The 22,890-nt window shown below is 37.5% G+C and overlaps 2 protein-coding genes across 4 annotated transcripts in view; one reads left to right on the top strand and one right to left on the bottom strand.

Moving 5' to 3' along the window:
- Positions 1-9,055: 9,055 nt before the first annotated feature.
- On the top strand, positions 9,056-17,881 carry svip (small VCP interacting protein). Of its 3 annotated transcripts, XR_009269338.1 has the most exons (5): positions 9,056-9,530; positions 10,464-10,514; positions 11,105-11,142; positions 14,342-14,455; positions 15,496-15,635. XR_009269338.1 is itself a non-coding variant. In XM_058767218.1 (4 exons), the coding sequence occupies exons 1-4, from the start codon at positions 9,471-9,473 to the stop codon at positions 15,508-15,510; spliced, it is 240 nt and encodes a 79-aa protein (XP_058623201.1). In that variant the 5' UTR covers positions 9,057-9,470; the 3' UTR covers positions 15,511-17,881. The 3 variants fall into 3 exon arrangements, 1 of the variants encoding a protein (XP_058623201.1); XM_058767218.1 differs by lacking the exon at positions 11,105-11,142 and having other exon boundaries at positions 9,057-9,530; positions 15,496-17,881; XR_009269337.1 differs by lacking the exons at positions 11,105-11,142; positions 14,342-14,455; positions 15,496-15,635 and adding an exon at positions 11,552-11,678 and having other exon boundaries at positions 9,060-9,530.
- Positions 17,882-17,943: 62 nt separating this feature from the next.
- LOC131534318 (growth arrest-specific protein 2) overlaps positions 17,944-22,890 on the bottom strand; it is a 41,545-nt gene continuing 36,598 nt past the window's right edge. The window contains exon 8 of the mRNA XM_058767148.1: positions 17,944-18,153. Within this exon, the coding sequence (XP_058623131.1) occupies positions 17,944-18,153 (210 nt within the window). The remainder of the gene's footprint in view (positions 18,154-22,890) is intronic.

The following is a 22,890-nucleotide window of genomic DNA, read 5'->3' as shown; positions in this document are numbered from 1 at the left end:
CTTGTACAGTCTCAGTTTGTGTATGTGTAGTCAACTAGGTATAGTAGTTATAGTATTTATAGTATATGTATAGTCAGATGGTTAAACTGTTGTATAGCCCTATTGTGTTTTTTGTTTTTTTCCCCCATATTTGCATTGCTGTATGTGTATCTCATGTCTAACTAGTATGTAGCACCATGGTCCTGCGAGACACGACATTTCGTTCCACTATATGTCCACACATGTAGCAGAATGACAATAAAGCTCAACTTGAACTTGAACTTGAACAAAGCAGTATTTCAGTAATGGTCAGTCCAGACAGCCAAATAACAGCTGGTCTCATTAAAAGTCATTCATTCACTCTGCTGCTGTCACAAACCCCATGGGTACTGTGAACACAGCAAAGCTGTTTGAAATACTATGGTGTCGTGTGATTCTGAGTCCAGTCAGCCTAGCTGACGTTATTTCAGATCCAAGTTTGGGTTTAGCAGTGACTGCATATGATCCACAGACAGTGATGGGCAAACCTTTGAGACGCTGTCTTTATATGTCATGGCTGGACAGGTGAAATTCAGTGCAGCCTATCGCGTCCTGACTGAAATGTCACAAATCCTATGCAGGTTTCCACACTGAAAAGGAGTCTGACTGCGCTGGGAAAAAGTGTAAGAAATCGATATCCATTCAGGTTTGTGCTGACACCTCAACCATGAGTGACAAATGACAGAGACATCTGCTGAGACCAGCAAGAAACAATCAATCATACAATATATCGCACCCACACATGAAAACATTTCAACTGCGGTAGCATGAATATAAATTAAATCTGCACTGCACTGATTCACACTGACACATGTTAATTAGCTAAGTCAAGCATCACTATTACTATTGCTTATATGTAGGGTTGGTGATTTTAACAACCCCTAATGCTAATGTTGAAACTTCAGCACGACTTTTCCAATAACATTTGTGCTACAGTGCAATTTAAAAAAAATGAATTGGTCATGCCAATCACATTGCTGATTGCCCAACACTGAAACAAATACTAACCGCCAACCATTACCTACAGCCGAACTATCATAACAGTGTTGTTAGCTCATCTCTTCATTCATAGCAAACACTTAGAATGGGGAAGCATTAGTAAGAGTCTCTTCAGAAAATGTAAAGACCTAGTTTATGTACTTAACAGACTCTTTCTTGACAAGTAAGTGATAATTACCAGAGCAGTTTGCCATGAATTAGTGATAGGAATTCCGGTTCCTTTTAGAGAGCTCAGCTCAGCAATAAGAACGGGCTCTTTGCATCACAAATAGCTCTTTATTTAGCACCACTTCCAGCTATCATTTAAATTATTCAAAGTAATTATACTAAATCTTTCCAAAATCCCACAATTGTACATTATTTGTGGTATAAAACCTTGAATTATGTAAAAAATTATAGAACTATTACAGAACGTTACAGTGAAATATCGAAACCATTACAAATGAATAATACTCAAAATGGAACATGGTGTGCCATATTAATACAACTCACAGAGTCAAATCATTCATGAACTAAACATCACTATGACAAAAACAAGAATTTAGGGTGTCCTCAAGACCTAAAGGAAACAGCACATAATCAATGCCAGAATACAACAGCGTGATAAATGCAGCAACTTAAAGTGCTTGTTTAGTATGGAGTTCCGTTTGTGCCAAAAGAATGTTGACTGCTTTGTACAATACGTAAGGGATAATCAATGGCTAGCTGTTCATTAAACGATTTGAATGCACAACGTGGAGGCGATGAACCACGAAGTTGCCTCCGCGAAGTTTAATGCACAGCTAGCCGTTGATTATCCCTTTTATGCCATGGTAATTTCCCAGCATTCTAATATTAAAGATGTTAATAATATTTGCACTGCAATATTTGACCGGAATGATAAAAATGACGGTTATTTCCGTCTGTATTACTATTCATCTGTAACTGTATGTTACTATGGTTACCAATGTTTATAGGAAGTGCATTGATATAGAACGTGATTAAACTGACCTGGAACTACCTGTGCAGTTCAACGAATTTAATCAACACCTGCCAGCCAATCAGAATCGAGCATTCAGACAAAACATGGCATAAATTTGTATACTGTACATAATGAGTTTTCTAGAACTTTTAGATGCATTTATCCTTGTGTTCTATACGCCATATACTGTATATGTATATGTAGCTCTGTCCCTTTTCAGCACTGCACTGATTGTATTCTGTCTGCTGGTTTGTATTTCCACAGCATGAAAATAAGATCATTTATAAAGGAATTCATGAATTAACTGCTCATTTTAAAATCTTTCCGGTCTACTGACATTTGTTACGACATCTGCTTCTAACATTACAATGCACATGATAGCTTTCATTAACTCTACAATAAGTAAATAGACTTCACCAGCTAATAGACTCTGCTCAGGGAGCTTGACTGACAGTCGATCTGACCAGTCATCACACTGAATCCACCATTTTGACTGACAAACAGACCAGAAAGGAGTGTAGATTAAATTCAGTGGATTTAAACTTGAAAAATTGTGTGTTTTGATGTCTTTCTGTGGTTGAAACAAAATAGCTTCTTATGTTCATCCATGTTTATTTCATGGTTGACCCTTGGTTCACATGCTGCTTGAACTGAGATGTTACAGTGATCTGTCACGACACATTAAAGAGCCACAAAACACTATTTATTGTTTGAATTTCTTAAGAAATTACAATTTGAAAGTTTCATAAATCACAATTTCACAATTTGAAAGTCCTTGTTTCATACTAGAAGTAACCTGCTCTGTATTGTTTGTAGGCATGTTGTCAGTTTCCTCTTTGCTCCGTGATGTATTTTTCACTGCATGAGAACATATTGTGTGGTGTGAGAGCGCATGGCTTGCCAGACATAGCAACAATAACTAAGGGGCGGGTCTTGTGAAGGGTCAATTACACTTCGACAGCAACGTCATAGAAATATACAGAGCTACTGCAAGATGGCTGCGCGCTTTTTTCTCTGATGCATAAGCTCTATAAACCTGAATGAATCTGTAGTCCTTAGGTTTCATCTTACGTTTCAACCAAGATAGTGAGAAAAATCTAAATGTTCTGTTGTTTACCATGATATCTAAAATGCGTTGCAGAATGATCATTGAGAGCAGGAACTTATAAAGCATCAAACTGAGCTGAACACACAACAAAGAGAATAACACAAGCAACAACAAAATTGTTGGCACTAATGGGACCCCATAGTTTATGTGCTGAAGGCACCTAAGCCTCTTTAAATGATTATTCATGACTCTCTAAATCTGAAAGCGCTATTGTGAAATACATTGGACTCAAAATGAGCCCTTTTGCACTTGGCAGAGTTTTACCCTTTTCATTGCTTCCTAGACAACTGCAATCAATTACAATAAATTAAACAATGAGCATCTCTTCTCATCCTGGATTACTCATTTCTCTTCCACCTTTTTTGATGTTTTATTTTCTTTAGTACCCGATGTTCGGGTGGTCTGATTTATAATCGAGATGGGCATGTGCAGTGGGTTGTGTCACGCTCGTCCACACACACTAATGTCAGATGCGTGATAAACAACATGTAAACACAGATGCATCCCAGAACATGACTGTTGGAAAGCCAGAATATGTGAGATGGTTTCCATGTATTACTGAGCTTCTCTATCCTCATTTTCATCCCCCAGCCTGTTTGTGTTTTCACTTCTGCAATCACATGTACCATCTGCCTACCCTGCAAACAGCAGGCAACCTCCACTACCTACTGTCCCCACACAGTCTCTGTAGCGTCCTGCTTAGAGCACATGTTTGTCCTCTCAACAACACACAGACTGCAAACCCCTCCTGCACATTCATAGTGTGATTTGTCACCATAATGGAGGTGTTTTTGCTGATTAGCACTGGTCTTGTTTTGATATCCTGGTCAAATGACTTTGCTGCAGTGTGCCGCATGTCATTTCCTGAGATCTGATGCTGCCCCCTACTGGAGATATGAAAATGTATTCATGTGCCCGAGGGAACTGCACATTACTGTCATTCTGTACTAGCAGTCATTTGGCTTGCCAGTCAAAGTGTCTGATTATATTAGTCTGTTATATCACAGCATGCATGTGATGTCATACACAGCTTGACAGCAGTGAGATATTTAAATGAAGATTTCAAGAAATATTTAGTTTTCCAAAAAATACATAAACCATAATGTATGAGATTGTCTTTATAATGAAATGCAGAGTTAATGTCATTTACTAAAAGTAAATAATAATAATAATAATAATAATAATAATAACAATAAATAATAATAATAATAATAACAATAATAATTATTATTATTATCATTAAATAAATAAATAACAATAAAAATAATAAAAACATTTTTATTTAAATCTATTCTCATTACTTGAAATAAAATAAATGTTAACTGAAATTAAAAATAAATATAAAAGATGCTATTTTTGCATTTAACATTTAGTTCACTTACTGTATATATTTTAGGGCTTAAATAATATAAATGATAATAATAAAGAGCTTATATGCATGTGTGTAATATTATATATTTTTAATGAGAATATTCCATAAAAAAAGTTCAAAATAACAAGAATGATCGAATGAATGAATGAATGAATAAACAAACAAACAAACAAACAAATAACTAAATAAATAACTAATTAAATAAATAAATAAATAGTTTCAAATGTACAACTATGTGAATAAAAAAAAAAAAAAAAAAAAAAGGTATTGGTCTCATTTTTCGGTGGTTCTGGTTTTATTCTGCATCTTGGAGGCTCTTGTTTTAAATTATGTCCCTGCTAGACTGTCCTAGAATCATTGTTGTGTAGGTATGCACAAATCAGGACACTTGGGATGGGACAGTATGTCACAGCAAATTCCCCTCTTGTTCCATTACATTTCATTCTGAAGGTTCAGCTTCGCTAATACATAATATCACTGGAAAAACTGGATTGGAATAGAACAGAATAGCTCTGCAGTCACTAAGGTAACTGAAAGTGGCAAATGATTTTCCAAAGCAAGAAGATTCCAACAATCTTCATTTATCTTAAAGCTTCTGGGCGATTTGTGCTTCTGTGAAGAATTGAAGTAGAGCATCGCAGTCTCTTTCACTGATTAAATATTTATCAGAGGGTAAATCAATGACGCAAGAAGAAAACAACAGACAGAGAGCATGAGTTCATTTTGAGCTGATCACTTCATCGATTTAGACTGAATGAATGTGTGCAGGATATTTCAGACAGTTAGTGCTATTGATTTCACTCGTTTATAGACACATTCTCTCATTTCACGGCTTTCACCACAGCAACACAAACCTGTGGAAAAACACTCAAATCAACCATATAATGAAGGCAGATTTTAACTGAAAGTTGAAGACAGTGGTATTTTCTCCTTCTGTTTTTGAATTGACAATAGTTTCATAATTGCTTTACTGTGTAAATCTTGCTGAAAAACTATTAAATACAGTTTAATATACTCCCCAAAACTCCCTGGGGTGTAAACGTTTACTTTCATTTTTTATTATTATTTTTGTCTTTTTCTTTTTTTTTTCTTTTTTTTTTTAATTTCACAGTGCATTTTACAAGAAAATACTATTTCAGTTTTTCTATTCATTCATTCATTCATTCATTCATACTGAAGTGCATCATTCAGGGCTGAGAGACTAGAACTATATATAACCAGCACAATTATATAATAAAGTGGAAGTGTGTTAATCTTCCCATTGTGACCACGAGCCCTGTATTCATTTCCTATATTTGCCATATTTGCCTATTTTAGTCACATTAATATCAACAGGATTCACATTTATGCATTTCCAAAAACAAATCTACACACACTCCATGAACAGATAAATACAAACAGCATAACAGAAGCATGTTAACATGAAGATCACATTAATTTCTCTATATTAATGATAGCCTGCGGTCTGAGACGTCAAATTTGAACAGAAACAGTGGACATGAACATGCCTGTCGGACAGGCTGCAAGTGGACAGCATGTTACAGACCATCATTCCCAGAATTCAGTGCTCATCCATCAGGGCTCAGCGCTCTCTGTCTGTCTTGAGTCTCAGTTGATGAGTGTTTTGTCTGGATTCACTGCTGTTGGGAATAGATGTGCTTTGACCCTTACTGCTGTTCTTGACCCTCTTATTTCTTTCTTATCCTTCATATTACATATACCCAGTGAAACTTAATCTTACAAAACATTCATAACTTATCATTTTTAAGTAACATTTTCATAATGTATCTGATTAATAGCTTCTTTTTTTGCATGTTACCATGTTATTATCATGCTATTACCACATTTATATTACTTTGATTGTTTATATTGTGACAGAATGTAAACTATATTATCGCACAGCTCTCTATAAATAGCAAATCTCAGCTGCTTGATTGGTTATATCATTGCACATTATCATCCATCTCTAATTTGCTAAATGCAAATATAATGCATTTAGATATTAAAAATATTATAAGCAATAACATCGTGATTTTCTGTAAAGCTGCAACAATGTATATCGCACTACAAATAAAATTGTCTTGACAATTTCCCCCGTTTTAATTATTAAACCTTGGAAAGGTACTTTGAAATTTCAAATTATACATGAACAACAGCAAAATTAGTGTGTTGGAAGAGACAAATAATATTATATATATTTTTTGGAATTATTTTTTATATGATATATAATATGAGGAGTATAACCACATATAATATGATAATTACCGGTATCAACTGAATTCAGTTTAAAAGGACTAGTTTCATACAGGTTTAACAGCAGTGAACTCTAAGTAGTGCTTTTGCATCCTCCACATTTGCATGATCGATAGTCTCAGACTTCCTGTCATATTGATTATTTAGTGTAACAAATAACTCTCTTAAATGCTCTTGAGTCAGAACCTCTTTATATAAACACACTTCCACTTCCCCATTTAAAAAGACAGTGTGACACTTCTGTCTGGTAGAAATTTATGAATATAAAATATGAATTTTGCAATATAAAACTCACCTCAAACTAAGAAAATAAATTATATTTGCGTTAATAATGAAATTACTGCATAAAGAAATTTATTTTTAGCTATAATGTATAAACTTTTCAAGACTATGAGTTTGATAATACGAAATTATCAAAATCTAATCAATAAAATGCTGCAAACTGGTAGACGAACAATTAACTGATACAATACTGTATCAATTATCAAACAAGTTAGTTGCAACCCTAAAATAGCTGTACAAAATTATGCAAATGATATAATAAAATATGAAAAAATCTGTACAAATATAATACAATCACAAGCACCATATACCTGTTAAAATTCAGTGTAAATAAAGATGAACACAGCTAATTACCAGAGTCCTGTGATGACGAAGGTCCTGGCCATTTCCCCAGCTCAAAGCTTTCTGCCTCACTGCAAGCATCCCAGCGCTCGGACGGGATTGGCTGAAACTGCATCTCTATTGCAAACAAATTTCAAGTCCCTTACCACTGATGTTTGTCCATTGTGACATTTTGAACTAGTGTAATAAAGTTATATTCAGCAGAAACGCTGACAGCAGTTCTGAGCCCACAGTGATGTATATTTGTGCTCAGCAACCACAGATGGGGTGGAGTTTTACATACTGTACATTTGCGAACAAATTTACAAGCACAGATAATGCAACGGTATTCCGGATCTGATGCTGCTAACAACAGCCTCCCATCAATAATGTATTTGTCCTGTGTTATAGTTTACTGTGCCATAAGTGCTGTATTTTGAGTGCAGTGTGCAGTGATTATGACCCTAACAGGTTCTACTGACAGATTCATAGAATAGAAGGTGAACAAACAGAAACATCGTTAAAGGCCAGTGAATGAAGGGCTCTTTGCAAATTCAAAGTGTGTTTTCATGTGTTCATGAGTTTGGCCCTAAAGCACAGATCGGTGGAGGGTTGCAGTGATGTTTGTCCTTCTGTAGGTTTCTCCTATCTCCACATATGATCATGGATCTCAACTAGAGTGAAACATCAGGTTCTTTAGTCATCACACTAAACAAAGCCCTTCTCCATCAGTTGCTCAGTTTGGCCAGGAGGCCAGCTCTAGGAAGAGTCCTGGTTGTTTCAAACTTCTTCTGTTAAGGATAACAGAGACATTCTTCTGTGACCCTTCAATGCTGCAGAAGTTTTTTTCTGAACTCTTCCCCAGATGTGTGGCTTGATGCAAGCCTGTCTCTGAGCTCTACAAGCAGTTATTTTGACCTCAGGGCTTGCTTTTTGCTCTGATATGCATTTTCAGCTGTTAGAGCTTTTATTAAGGCATGTGCGCCTTTCCAAATCATACCCATTCAATTGAATGTGCCACAGGTTAAGTTCACTCAAAGTGTAGTAACATCTACAAGCAATATGAATGCTCCTGAGCTAAATTTCAAGTGTCCCAGATAAGGGTTTGAATACTTATGCAATGGAATCTTTTAAGTTTGTTTTATTTGTAATAAATTTGCAAAGCTGTTATAAAACCCTGTTTTTTTGCTTTGCCATTATGGTGTATGGAGTGTAGAAAAAAAAAGTAATTTAAAGCAGTTCAAAATAGGGCAGCAACATAACAAAATTTGAAAAAACAAAACAAAACAAAACAAAAAATCAATGAAAGGGTTGAATACTTTCACAAGGCGTTATCTACTTTTCTTCCATGTTGTGTCAACATAGCCTACTGAAAGAAAGTGCATTTGATTGGTTAAATATGCCATAATAAAATAATAAACGCAATTGTGTTTTTAGCTTTGAAAATGTATACCACATTCTTTGTAAATTCATAGCCTAACTGATCAATCATGTTTATTTATTTATTTGTTTGTGTGTTTGTTTGTTTATAGATTCTTGCCTATGCTGCAGCTATAGTACAATTTTATTAGTAATGTCCGGGCTATTAGGCTATCTCAGATTCACAAACTATACCCACACAAATATCTAGCAGTTACTAGCGACAAACATGTTCTTTGGTGATCATTCAGTACCATGGTACAGTTTCAAAGTACAATGGGACTATGGGCTACCGTCGCTACAGTAGTGGCAGTAATTTGACTCCATACGGCAGCATGGCGCTGTTGAGCTCACTTCCCTCGACTACCGGAGCTGTTGTAATACTGTCATCCTGACAGCTACACTTTCAGCTGAAGTAATACATCGTATTTATACAGCAAACCAAAAACAAATGTCGGGAGGCGTGAGAAAGAGGTTCGCTGAAGGTTACATTAGTCTGTTAGTGTGGTAAAGGTTATTTAGCGGTAGCGGTAGCTGGCTAAAGTAGTTCAGCACAGCTTTGTTTACATTGCCAGTTCGGTTCAAGCAGCTTTCATAGAGGCTTTATAGCAGCATATAAACGCTGTTAGACTGTTAGAGACATCATCTCAGCGGCCTGGCTCCTCATAGGTGCTCAAGGTTACTCTGATTTGGCTGAAAAGGGTTTTATTTGTGCCTGTGCTTCATTGAACATCAGTATGGGGATGTGTTTACCCTGTCTGAGTGGAGCTGAGGATGTGGTAGTCACACCAGACCCCGTGAGTACTGTAATACATTTATCTATGCTTTCATCTGCTTTACATCTTTAACTGTTAGACTTCCCTGATATGGCATGTCCAGTCATGTTTGAGAACTAACATTACTGTGTTCATTCCACAGTCAAACACAAGGCCAGAACGGCTTTCCGTGACATTATGAATGAAAACATAATGATGAAATGTTAGTACTGTTTATTGCGGAAAAAATCAGAAATGTCGGTGTAATTTAAACCCACTTGGCCTAATTGTTGCCAAATCTTTATTTAAAATATATTATTTGCTATTAGGGTAAACTAACTCTTCCAACATGGAATATATCCTCATTTTTTATTCTAATTGTTTAACTGGTAATAATAACAATAAATAAATAAATAAATATTTCTTAGCTAATATGACTATTAGTCCACTTTCCCTGGCTGGTCAATGTTTTCCATTTTATTTTATTTTAATTATTACTTTTTTTTTAATTAATATAGTTTAAATCATTATTTTTATTATTATTTTTAATATATACATTTTAGTTTATTCATTAATTTGTTTATTTTGCTTGTGTTAGTGTGTTCTTGTTTATGTTTTTTTTTTGGAAACTTTAAAGTTCTCCTGAAGGGTTTTGTACAGTATTGTTTCTCTTTCCTTAACAAAAACAAAAGGAGAGAGAGAATGCAAACATAATGGTTCGTCATTACCAAAGTCATCAAAATTATGAAAACACAGATATTGAAGTATAGAATTACCAACTTCATGAGGTTTGCTACAGTTCATTAATTTACAATCAGCTATATTAATTATAAGAAGAAATTGTTTTAAATTGATTATTAGTTTAAAATGAATAAAATGCCAGTAAAAAAAAAAAATATATATATATATATTTGTCAAGACTTGGGTCTATACATTTGTCTGTTTTTGAGCAAATTATTTCTCTTTTTTCCACAGGACACAAGGAGAAGACAGCTAGCAGAGGCTGCAGAGAAGAGACAGAAAGAGGTGATGTAACACTGATGTCTGACAGCATTACACACAGAAATGGGTAGTAACCATGCTGTAACCATTTTACTTGCTGTTTAGTTTAGTTTCTATATTGTGAAATAGACATTTACAAGTACAAATAAGTTTTGCAAGCACCTTAGAAAAGAGCTGTTGTTAGATCAACACTTTATTTAACTTAAGCTGAAAATGACCACAACGTGAACACGAAATACCCCGTTTCTAAAATATCGGTGGAGATCTGAGCCATTATTATTTCTGGATCGGGACAATCTCAGGATTTGAGCGATTATGATGACCTGAGTTGGTGGTCACTGAGGCTTTACACATTCTCCTCTTCCACAAATGATCAAATTTATAGCATTGATTATGTAACTGGCACCACAGAACATATATTCGTTACTGTAATCTATAGATATCACTTTATAATAACTGTTTTGTTGTACTCGTTATATCTACATTTTAGTGCTTTTATTCATTCTTCAGTTTTTTCAAGGCTACATGATTCTTTTAAAATAACCAAGTGTTTTATGGAGTAGTGCTTTTAATTTGGCCACATGTGATTGCTGGGCTATTTTACTGTCTCTTAGAGGTTTAAGGCAAAGCACAGAGGTGCTAAAGCGGCACGGTAAGTACAGGTCCTCATTCTGCTGTCTCCTCAAACCCTGTACGGCTGAAACACCACCACAGACATCTGTGAGATCTCAGAATGACCTCGATTCTTGCTGCTGCTGTAATGTCACAGTGCTTGTTGCCATACAGTCTGATAAAATATGATTATTTCTTCTGATCGGCTAGTTGGTCAGGGCAGTTATGTTTCAGTGTCCAGTATTATTGTAGATGGTAGTTTTAGTTTTTGCACACTGTGCACTAACATTTCCAGCTTGTTTATGGCACACTATGATTCGGCACGTGAACACTGAATAATATCACACACTGCAAATACTGGACAGATTTATCTCTGAAATACTGTTGCTCTCGCTGAATATGGGAGCATGTATGGTGTGGTAGCTACATTTTGTCTGATCTGTGTGTAGACCACCTACAGAGGTATCAAAAACCCAGAAGCCTTGGAGAGGAAAAGAAGAAACAAGAAGATACGGAGAAACAGACCTTGAACAATGTACCTTCTGGAGGCGGCGGCTAAAGGTACATGCATTGTTTACATTTTATTATTTACACAAATATAGGACAAATTTGTGTCCCATTAATATTATTTAATATGTATTATGTAATAAATATATTTAGAGTATGTTAAATACTCTAGCATGACAATAGGTATTTTTATCAAAAGTCTGTATCAGATGTCCCACATCAGAGGTCAAAATACAGTTATAATTCAGTTTTAATGCATGAATCAGTATCACTTCAAAAAAAAAAAAAAAAAAAAAAAAAAAAAAAAATATATATATATATTGTGACGGAGGAGCCAACGACAGACACAGTGGGTGTGGCGTCAGGCCTCGGAGAGGCTTTTATTAACAAAATAAAGTGTCCAGGGAAGAAGTGTCCAAAATAAACAGGGGTCTGGTGTCCTCGTCGTGCTGCGGGGCTCGTGAAGGAGGGCAGTGTTCCAGGAGGAAGGGTCCAGGAAGGGTGCGTGAGGGACATCGCGCCACCGAGCGTGAGCTGCCGAACCCGCGGTCCGGACGAAAGCCGCACCCGTATTACGGCCGTCGGACCAGGATGTCGGGCCGTACAAGTCCTACCAAAGGCCGTGGGCGGCGTGTAAGAGCCGCCGCTGTGATGAAGCCGCCGCCCTCGCGCCCGGACCCGAGTGGGAGCGCGTGCGGCCGCCGGACTCCGCCCTTCCTGGACCCACGAGGACACCAGCGTGCATGCACGGGGAAGAGACCGGTCTCTTCCCCGTGCATGCACGCTGGTGTCCTCGTGGGTCCAGGAAGGCGGAGTCCGGCGGCCGCCGCTCCCACTCGGGTCCGGGCGCGGGCGGCGGCTTCATCACAGCGGCGGCTCTTACACGTCGTCCACGGCCTTTGGTAGGACTTATGCGGCCCGACATCCTGGTCCGGCGGCCGTGTCTGGTGCGGCTTCGTCCGGACCGCGGGTTCGGCAGCTCACGTCTTCGGTGGCGCGGAAGTCCCTCGCTCCCTTCCTGGACCCACGAGGACACCAGCGTGCATGCAGGCACAGCTGGACTGAATGAAGCCTCATCACCGCCGCTGTTAAATGCCCAGCGCCTCTCCTCGAGACCGGTCTCTTCCCCGTGCATGCACGCTGGTGTCCTCGTGGGTCCAGGAAGGGTGCGTGAGGGACATCGCGCCACGAGCGTGAGCTGCCGAACCCGCGGTCCGGACGAAAGCCGCACCCGTATTACGGCCGTCGGACCAGGATGTCGGGCCGTACAAGTCCTACCAAAGGCCGTGGGCGGCGTGTAAGAGCCGCCGCTGTGATGAAGCCGCCGCCCTCGCGCCCGGACCCGAGTGGGAGCGCGTGCGGCCGCCGGACTCCGCCCTTCCTGGACCCTTCCTCCTGGAACACTGCCCTCCTTCACGAGCCCCGCAGCACGGCGAGGACACCAGACCCCTGTTTATTTTGGACACTTCTTCCCTGGACACTTTATTTTGTTAATAAAAGCTCTCCGAGGCCTGACGCCACACCCACTGTGTCTGTCGTTGGCTCCTCCCGTCACAATATATATATATATATATATATATTTGTCAAGACTTGGGTCTATACATTTGTCTGTTTTTGAGCAAATTATTTCTCTTTTTTCCACAGGACACAAGGAGAAGACAGCTAGCAGAGGCTGCAGAGAAGAGACAGAAAGAGGTGATGTAACACTGATGTCTGACAGCATTACACACAGAAATGGGTAGTAACCATGCTGTAACCATTTTACTTGCTGTTTAGTTTAGTTTCTATATTGTGAAATAGACATTTACAAGTACAAATAAGTTTTGCAAGCACCTTAGAAAAGAGCTGTTGTTAGATCAACACTTTATTTAACTTAAGCTGAAAATGACCACAACGTGAACACGAAATACCCCGTTTCTAAAATATCGGTGGAGATCTGAGCCATTATTATTTCTGGATCGGGACAAACTCAGGATTTGAGCGATTATGATGACCTGAGTTGGTGGTCACTGAGGCTTTACACATTCTCCTCTTCCACAAATGATCAAATTTATAGCATTGATTATGTAACTGGCACCACAGAACATATATTCGTTACTGTAATCTATAGGTATCACTTTATAATAACTGTTTTGTTGTACTCATTATATCTACATTTTAGTGCTTTTATTCATTCTTCAGTTTTTTCAAGGCTACATGATTCTTTTAAAATAACCAAGTGTTTTATGGAGTAGTGCTTTTAATTTGGCCACATGTGATTGCTGGGCTATTTTACTGTCTCTTAGAGGTTTAAGGCAAAACACAGAGGTGCTAAAGCGGCACGGTAAGTACAGGTCCTCATTCTGCTGTCTCCTCAAACCCTGTACGGCTGAAACACCACCACAGACATCTGTGAGATCTCAGAATGACCTCGATTCTTGCTGCTGCTGTAATGTCACAGTGCTTGTTGCCATACAGTCTGATAAAATATGATTATTTCTTCTGATCGGCTAGTTGGTCAGGGCAGTTATGTTTCAGTGTCCAGTATTATTGTAGATGGTAGTTTTAGTTTTTGCACACTGTGCACTAACATTTCCAGCTTGTTTATGGCACACTATGATTCGGCACGTGAACACTGAATAATATCACACACTGCAAATACTGGACAGATTTATCTCTGAAATACTGTTGCTCTCGCTGAATATGGGAGCATGTATGGTGTGGTAGCTACATTTTGTCTGATCTGTGTGTAGACCACCTACAGAGGTATCAAAAACCCAGAAGCCTTGGAGAGGAAAAAGAAGAAACAAGAAGATACGGAGAAACAGACATTGAACTCTGTACCTTCTGGAGGCGGCGGGCTAAAGGTACATGCATTGTTTACATTTTTATTATTTACACAAATAGAGGACAAATTTGTGTCCCATTAATATTATTTAATATGTATTATGTAATAAATATATTTAGAGTATGTTAAATACTCTAGCATGACAATAGGTATTTTTTATCAAAAAGTCTGTATCAGATGTCCCACATCAGAGGTCAAAATACAGTTATAATTCAGTTTTAATGCATGAATCAGTATCACTTCAAAAAAAAAAAAAAAGAGAGAGAGAGAGAAAAAAAATCAACTACCATTCAAATGTTCAGGGTCAGTAATATGCATTTTTTTAATAATCAGTATTTTTTTATTTTTATTCAGCATGAAATTTATCAGAAGTGACTGTAAAGATGTTTACGGTATGTTACAAAATTTAAATAGTTTAAATAAATGCAATTTATTAATCGAAGAATCCTGAACAAAAAGTTTCCAAAAAAATGTTATGCAGCACATCAACATCATTCAACATATAAGATATGGATAATAATAATAATGTAATATATAACATAATAAATGTTTATTGAGCACTAAATCAGCATATTAGAATGACTTCTGAGGGATCATGTGACACTGAAGACTGGAGTAATGATGCTGAAAATTCAGCTTTCCATCGCATAAATAAATATTAGTATTTCATCAAACTAACATTTAAATTTGAATTATATTTATTGAACAAATGCAGCCTTGTTAAACAAAACATTTTAAAAAAATCGTATTTATTGCGTAAAGTAATTTAATGGTTTTATCTAACCATATAGCAATTAAAAAAAACAACAAGATTTTATAGGAGTTGAATGTAGATACAGATGACAAACTTGCAAAACTGCAAACCTCATATAAAATAAATAGAATTTATTTCATATAATATTTGGTTTGACCCTCTGAGCTGGACAACATTTCCTAAAGGTTAGGTATCGTCTTTCATTGATATTTGATGTGAGTTCCTCAAACTCATGAAGACCATTATGATTATTTTTCTATTGCACATGATAGGTCCAGATTGTTTCTCTCTCTCTTTCTCTCCAGTGGCAGGTTGGCTAACACAGGCTGAAGGGAAGATCGCTGGTGTGTCTACATCGGGGGTCAACCTTCATCTGCAGTATTTCCCGCTGACTTGAGAGATTCTTAAAACTCTTCATTCTTTCGGTTCTTATTTTGAAGTGTACACTAGCCAGGGGAGTTTGCATAGAGACTAGAATTTTTGCCAAGCTCCTGCACAAAACTCCTCATCCTCCAGGCCTTCTGATTGGCCAGAGTGCATTCAGGCCACACCCCTTTAAATGAGCTAGCCAGTGGTTTTATGGGACTTAAGCAATTCATGTTTTTTTTTTCTTTTCTTTTTTCCCACAACCAGTTCAGTTTGTGTTCATGCATCATTTCACACACGCAGCTTTTGTACCGATGTGCTTTCTATTTTTAACATTAATAGAATCCTCAAAACTGAGATCTGAATGTCATTTTAATACACATTTATACAAATGAAAAAACAGCTTTTATATTGGATTTTGGATAATTTAATATATATTTAGCCATTTATATTTATGCATCAGTTACCGGCGTGTTTTGGTTGTAAGCTCATAGTGCATTTTGCGATTGGTCCGAACTTGACGTATAATAATAATGGATATTATGTCAGTTAGCACTTTCACTGCCTGTTGATTGTATGACTTGCTGTTCTTATGAACCGAATTGAATGTGCATCACTTTATCTTATCAGACGCAGGGCTTCGGTTGTCTTCAGTTAAGAAAATCTTAACTTACCGCATTTAAACTCAACATCCATGTGTCTGGGCCATGCAGCAGTGACTGTAGCAGCCTGAGCTATAGTGGGTGGTGTGGAATATATTGTATATATTGAAACTCATCATATTGCCTTTAATGCATTTCTTTTATGTTATGCTCATGAGTTGTTTCCTCTGCCTACAGCTACTCACTCAATGCTCGTGGCAGCGAAACAGATTTGAACCAAGTAATCAACTGATATATCTTTCCAGGTTTCATTCAGTATGGGTTATCAACATACAGACACTGTATAACAATAATACAATAAATCAGAAAAAGTATTGCAATGTTCATGTTTACCAGTAGAGGGCAGCAGAACACTTTCGGAATTAGGGATCAGGACCTGTTTTAGAAGCACATCTGCAAAGAGTCATTGCTTAAATAAAGATTGTGTTTGATTGAACAACCAAGCATTTGTTACAAAACTGATACATTTCCTTTGCTTTGTAACTGATGAACTCTGGCCTCTTATTATTATACTGCAAATAACACAGTGCTCACTTTGTTAGTTACACCTCGATTCAGCAAGGTGCTTGAAAAGATCCTTACAAATTCTGGAGATTACACTGAAGTGATGTTACAAGTTTTCTTTTCTTCCAGAGATTGATGTGATGGTCATCCAGACATGTTCTTCTGCTTTACACTGTTGTGATCCAAGGTCTGGCCATTCTCCCTTGACCTTATACAGAACTGTCGCTCACTGGGTGATCCCAGGAGATCAGCAGTTTCTCATATTCCAACCACTGTTCTACTGTCATAGTCACTTCCATCACATTTCTTCCTGTTCTGATGTTTGGGATGAACAGTGTTGGGGAAAGTTACTTTTAAAACTAATGCATTACAATATTGCATTACTTAGTTACTTTTAATGGAAAGTAATGCACTACTTTTTGTCTCATGGGCCCGGCTTGCTTCTTAACACAAAAGTTAGATTTTTGCCAACTGTAATGGCCTTTCACGCCAAAAATCAAATTAAAGAAAGTGCCGCTGCCTCTCACTCACAATTTCTCTCAACACGAGACAGGAGAGATGTCAATGAATAAATAGGAAAACTAAGTAACTTGCACTACTTATCTGAAAAAGTAACTTCTAAAGTAATGCATTCCTTTACTAGTTATGTGAAAAAGTAATCTGATTATGTAACTCGCTTTACTTGTAATGCGTCACCCCCAACACTGCATGAACATATTACATTCTCCAACACAGCAAGGTCAGCACAGTATAATACAATAAATGTCAGAAAGTATATCATGACATCAACAGAACATAATAATACTCCCATAAAAAGTCATTAATATTGTTAGTATAGGAAGCACTAAAAAGAATAGCCACCAGGGTAGAAGTACATACTTGAATTCATCCAGCGATTTCATTCCATATAGACACTATTGAATGTAAAATGTTATTATGCAATTTATATTTAATCAATTAAACAATAAGAGGTTAAAAAGAAATGTAAGAAATAAAACAGCCTTGTTTCTGGATTCCAGTTCCAGTTCAGTATCTTTGTTATGCACAAACTAACTGATCTACACTGTTATTTATGTATTATGATTTGTTTTTCTGTTTTAAATTTTTAGTTCTAGAAGCCAGTAGAAGTCCATGTGTCCTTGTGTCATCTACAAAGGCTAGCCAGTGAGCTGTGCTTCAAAGCTATGTTAAAAGTCATTGTTTCTTTAGGACATTTCTTCTTTACTTCTTGCTTTTGTAGTGGGCCGCCACTACCAGGTAGCTGTCGGGCGCGAGGTCTTTAATGTTGGGAGATTTGCCGGAGATGGGCGAGATCTTGCCTTCTACACGAGAGATCTGGAGCATGCGACACGGGTCATGCTTCAGCAGGTAGCTCTCGAACGTCTCCCAGCCACCACCAACTCGCACCATCACATGTTTATTATGCAGCATCTAGAGAGACAGAGACAACGACTTTACTGATAGACATTTACAGTTCAAGAAAGATAAACATTCACAAGTATGTGAAAGTAGACACTTTTAGCTTCCCAAGCTTTATTTTGAGCATCTCTTGCTGGATTGCAATCCTCGAGAGGTGAGATGCGTGGCATTTGAACACTTTGACCCCCTTGAAAAGTGACGTTTGTTAGCGCTGCAGGAATATGATGTTAACGTAGTTGAATGGGACTTGCCAACTTTGCATCCGGATTAATGCATACATAACTGTATATCACAAATAGGTTGACAAAGTCTGGCATAATGGAGGCCTGTGGCTTAGAAAATTACGTTAGCAACACTTCCAAGTACATCCAACTTCAAAGCCAGTAGCTGGGCTAAAACCGGTATGCGTAGAACTGATTAAATAAAGTGGTGCCATGACCCGGATGGATATGAGTGTAATAGAGGCCAGCTGGTTTGAGAGAGCTGTGCGGGTAAACGTCAATCCCTTGGTAAACTTCAGTCCCATTAGCATCCTCATTAGTGTGCCCAATTCACATCCCAGTTATCGCCAATTTGAGCTCTGCTGGAAAAGGATCATGTGGAACCAGTTACAGTGGTGCCGTGACCCAGATGGGGGAGGCCAGCTGGTACGATATAGTTGTGCAGGTAAATCTCTCTTTCCTGGCTACAAGAGGCATGCTATTGGCTGCGGTCTTTAACGTCTTCGTTAGTATGCTAGACTCCCTGGCTACCGCTAGTTCAAACCCCCTCAGAGCGAGCCAAGAGGAAACGATTACATATGCAAGTACATGAACTCATAGTCTTTTACTAAGGCTCAATTTTCAGTATGTCAGAACATGTTAAGCAAGACTGTGCGCTTGTAGTGCATTGGCCAAGCATTTGCATCTGCAAAGAGTGTTTTAGGCCTAATCCTGGCATTCTTGAAAGCTCATTTGGAGAAAAAAGCCTCTGCTATCAAACTACTTTAACAGCTCCAGCGCCATAATCACACCCTTTTATTGGAGATCTGTCACCTGCGGTTCCCACTGTGGAACTCCCTCTAGGCAGAGAGCTGTGAGTCGCTGAGATGAGAGGCTGCATTTCCTGTAAATTATTTTTTCAGGTGTCTACATTCCCCAGAGGTCTAAATCCACTAGCTTGTCACAACATCTATTATTACCTCAGATTATCCAATCAAGATGGTTTGGAAGAATTTATACAGTAAATAAGCCTTATTTTTTTGCTCTAAGCAATTTTATGTTTATGTTTTATTAGTCTCAGAGGTTGTCCTCATGGACCACCATAGTCTGTTCACTGACCATCTGATGCATTATGGACACAAAATGCTGGTCCAAAATGGTGGAGTTGACTGAAAACCAGTACAATATTGTAATTTATCGTATCCTAGTCCATAATTCAAATTATGAAAGCAAAAAATATCCCTTTATGTTTTTTTTTTTTTTTTTTTTTTTTTTTTAAATATGTAGAAGATAGACTAGAAGGTAGAAGAGTGAAATTTTCCTAAATATTGGCACATGAGTGTGGTTGCCAATGTAATATAAATGTTATACAACAGTTCAAAACAAGTTTATATTGAGAGTGTTACCTATTGTATGAACATTTGTGCATCTCAAAGCAACACTATGGTGTTTTGTTCCAATGATGTCAATGATTCAATAATCCATTCATAAAGACAGACACTGGAGGAAACCAAAATGGTTCTGGTGGTTATGGCACTTCCACAAAATCCTAAGAGTGTAGTATAAAACTTAGTATCAAATATCTTTACTAACCCATAGTCAAATTGAGATATCTTTAGTAAATATTAAGTTGTGTGTGTGCTTATGAGGGAAATTGAGGATGATGAGACCTGCTTGAAAATGTGCATAAAACAGGGAGATGGAAACACAGCTAACGTTATTATTCTCATGCAGTTCTATTGAAAATTAGTGAAATTTAATCATACTCTTAAATCACCCTAAAATAGGCTTAATTTAATGGATACAAAATATTTTGAGGTGAAATTTGAGCCTGACATTTCTTTGTGAGTTTAATGTTGAATCTTTGGTTTGGATTTACATTTACAACAGAATTTTAATGCACAAATACATTATTAATGAATTTTAATTTCTTCTACAATCAATCTGAGCTCAATTCTCTCAAAGTGCACACACATAGAGCTCTAAAGAATACACCATACACAAACCCCCCGTAACATGATAATAGTTAATCACAGTTCTAATAAAAAAAGTGGCACAGGAGTAATTCAGCTGTGATTCATTCCTCTATTACAGCCTCCGTCCCTGCGGCCTTGAACAGGCTGCTAAAGAATCTTTCATAAAGGGTGAGAAATGACAAAATGTCACTGATAACACACCGTAACCCTCTCCTGTGGGATAAAGAGCTGAACAAGCCGTAGCCTACAGACACACTCTCAAAAACAGATCCGCGAGGAGGACAGGAAAAATGAATGAACACTATACAATAAACAACAACAGAGAAATCTCCTACTGTGAGCTGCAGCTCATATTAACCCTGCGGGGGAATGATATTAAAGATTCATAAGGCTCTTAGCAGGCTGACAGAGGGACATTCACAGGTCAGCCTCTCCAGATGGGTGCCTGTGTGGCCCTCAGGCACCGGAGCCACAAATATATTAGCAATCAGACTCTACAAGTCACCACAGGACCCCTATATAAACACACCATAGACACACGTATGTTATATAAAGCAGCTCAGGTCTGTGATGTTGAAGGTTATCGCAAAAGAAAAAAACTCCCTTAATAGGGAACACACACAATCAATTTCTTTCAGGAGCACCAAAGTTCAACGGGCCAAACGACACACACTGAAGCACAGTGTATTTAAATGAGAACAAAATGAAAACACGGCTTTCTGATAACTCACTACTAAACCATCTGGGGAATCTGAGGGGTATTTCAACAGGAAGGTCTTTCAAAGACAAACACAAAAGGAATGTGTCCTTGAGACAAATTCATTCGCTCATTTCACTGGAAAACGAACAAGAGAACGCAGATGATTTGCTTGACTTGGCCTTGGTTGCTGGGCAACACGTTTTAAGGATTCGTTCTTTCAAAAATACGCTAAGAAAAGGATTTTAGTCATTTTAGTCATAAGATGGATAGAGCGGGAATAAAAAAGAAAAAACGGATCTCTGTGTGACGCAGCCTGCTTTACTTCTCAACCAGAGAGCAATTAAAACCAGCACTGACTAATGTGATTCTCCTCAGGCGACTGAATTAATATCAGCTGCAGTGGTTTAACATGATAAATCTCTGCAGTCAGTGTTTTAAATGAAAGCCGAGCTCTGACATCTAAACTTGAAAAAGAGGAATAATATTAATCGTGTAATTATGAGGTCTAGACAGCTAAAGCTGATCGAATCAAATTACTGAGTTCATGGAGAGAGAGCGGAAATGAGAGCACATTTAATGTGTCTACTATGAATGTCAAACAGTGGACAGGGCAATTCTGTCATTTCAAATGTTATTTCAGTGTCATCTCAAATCAGCATTAAATTCGAAACATTTACTCAGGCCATGCAAGATGTAGATGAGTTTATTTCTTCATCACATTTGGAGAAATGTAGCATTGCATCACTTGCTCAGCAATGGATCCTTTGCAGTGAATGGGTGCCGTCAGAATGAGAGTCCAAACAGCTGATCCACAAGTAATCCACACCACTCCAGTCCATCAGTTAACATCTTGAGAAGTGAAAAACTGTGTTTGTAAAAAAAACAAATCCACCATTAAGATGTTCCAAACTGTTGCTTTTTGCTAAACTATGAGTTGTCTATCTATAACATTGCTTCCCCCAGTTAAAAAAAAAAAAAAAGAAAAATGAATCAGGAGAGAAATCTGCACAGATCAAACACAGTTTACAAGCAAAAACAGCTCTAAACAAATATGTGGATTGATTTTGATGCAAAATGATTTACACCAGAAGTGAAAAACAGCCTTTTACTTCACAAGACATTAACTGATGGACTGGAGTGGTGTGGATTACTTGTGGATTATTGTGATAATCGTCAGACTCTCATTCTGACGGCACCCACTCACTGCTGATGATCCATTGGTGAGCAAGTGATGCAATGCTACATTTTTCAAATATATTTTGATAGAGAAACAAATTAATCTACATCTCAGATGGACTGAGGGTGAGTACATTTTCATTCAATTAAAATTTTTGGGTGAACTATTCCTTTAATGCATCAGTTCAGACTGACAAACTGTTAATAGGAAAAAAAAAGTGTCATGTTGGTCTAGTTAATGTACAGCAAATGACTGTAGTGTGGGAATTTTTATCTTTATAGCCACCATATTGAGTGTTGTGATTTCTCCATTCATTTTCCGTCCAGTAGCACTTTTTCATCTCTAGATAAGCTAACTTAACTAGACGCCAGCACATCATTATCCAAAAAACATAATTGTAGTGAGCTGTTATAAACAAAGATGTCAGAATTATTAACATGATTTTTTCCCCCTTTCAATTAAAAAAAGAAAATAATTTCATAAAGGATTTACCAGCCAACTAGGTGTTTCTAAGACCCAGCCACAAATCCAGTCTTCATCTCTTTTTTTTATTGAGTGAGAACACTCATTAAACACTGTTTCTAATGAGCTATGAATGATGGGAGTGATGTGATCACTCAAGAGAGCTGTTATCAGTGCATTACTGCAGATACAGATACACGATGAGGATAACTCAGACCTAAAGCATCTTTTAGT

The sequence above is a fragment of the Onychostoma macrolepis genome, chromosome 25 (assembly GCF_012432095.1).
Source record: "Onychostoma macrolepis isolate SWU-2019 chromosome 25, ASM1243209v1, whole genome shotgun sequence".
Taxonomy (NCBI): Eukaryota; Metazoa; Chordata; class Actinopteri; order Cypriniformes; family Cyprinidae; genus Onychostoma; species Onychostoma macrolepis.
Note: the sequence above shows the minus strand (reverse complement) of the source record. Positions and strands in the feature narration are given on the sequence as shown.

Coding starts and splice junctions, on each gene's coding strand:
- svip (XM_058767218.1), top strand. CDS start 9,471: ATGGGGATGTGTTTACCCTGTCTGAGTGGAGCTGAGGATGTGGTAGTC. Junction 9,531..10,463: donor TGGTAGTCACACCAGACCCC/GTGAGTACTGTA, acceptor TTTTTTCCACAG/GACACAAGGAGAAGACAGCT. Junction 10,515..14,341: donor CAGAGAAGAGACAGAAAGAG/GTGATGTAACAC, acceptor ATCTGTGTGTAG/ACCACCTACAGAGGTATCAA.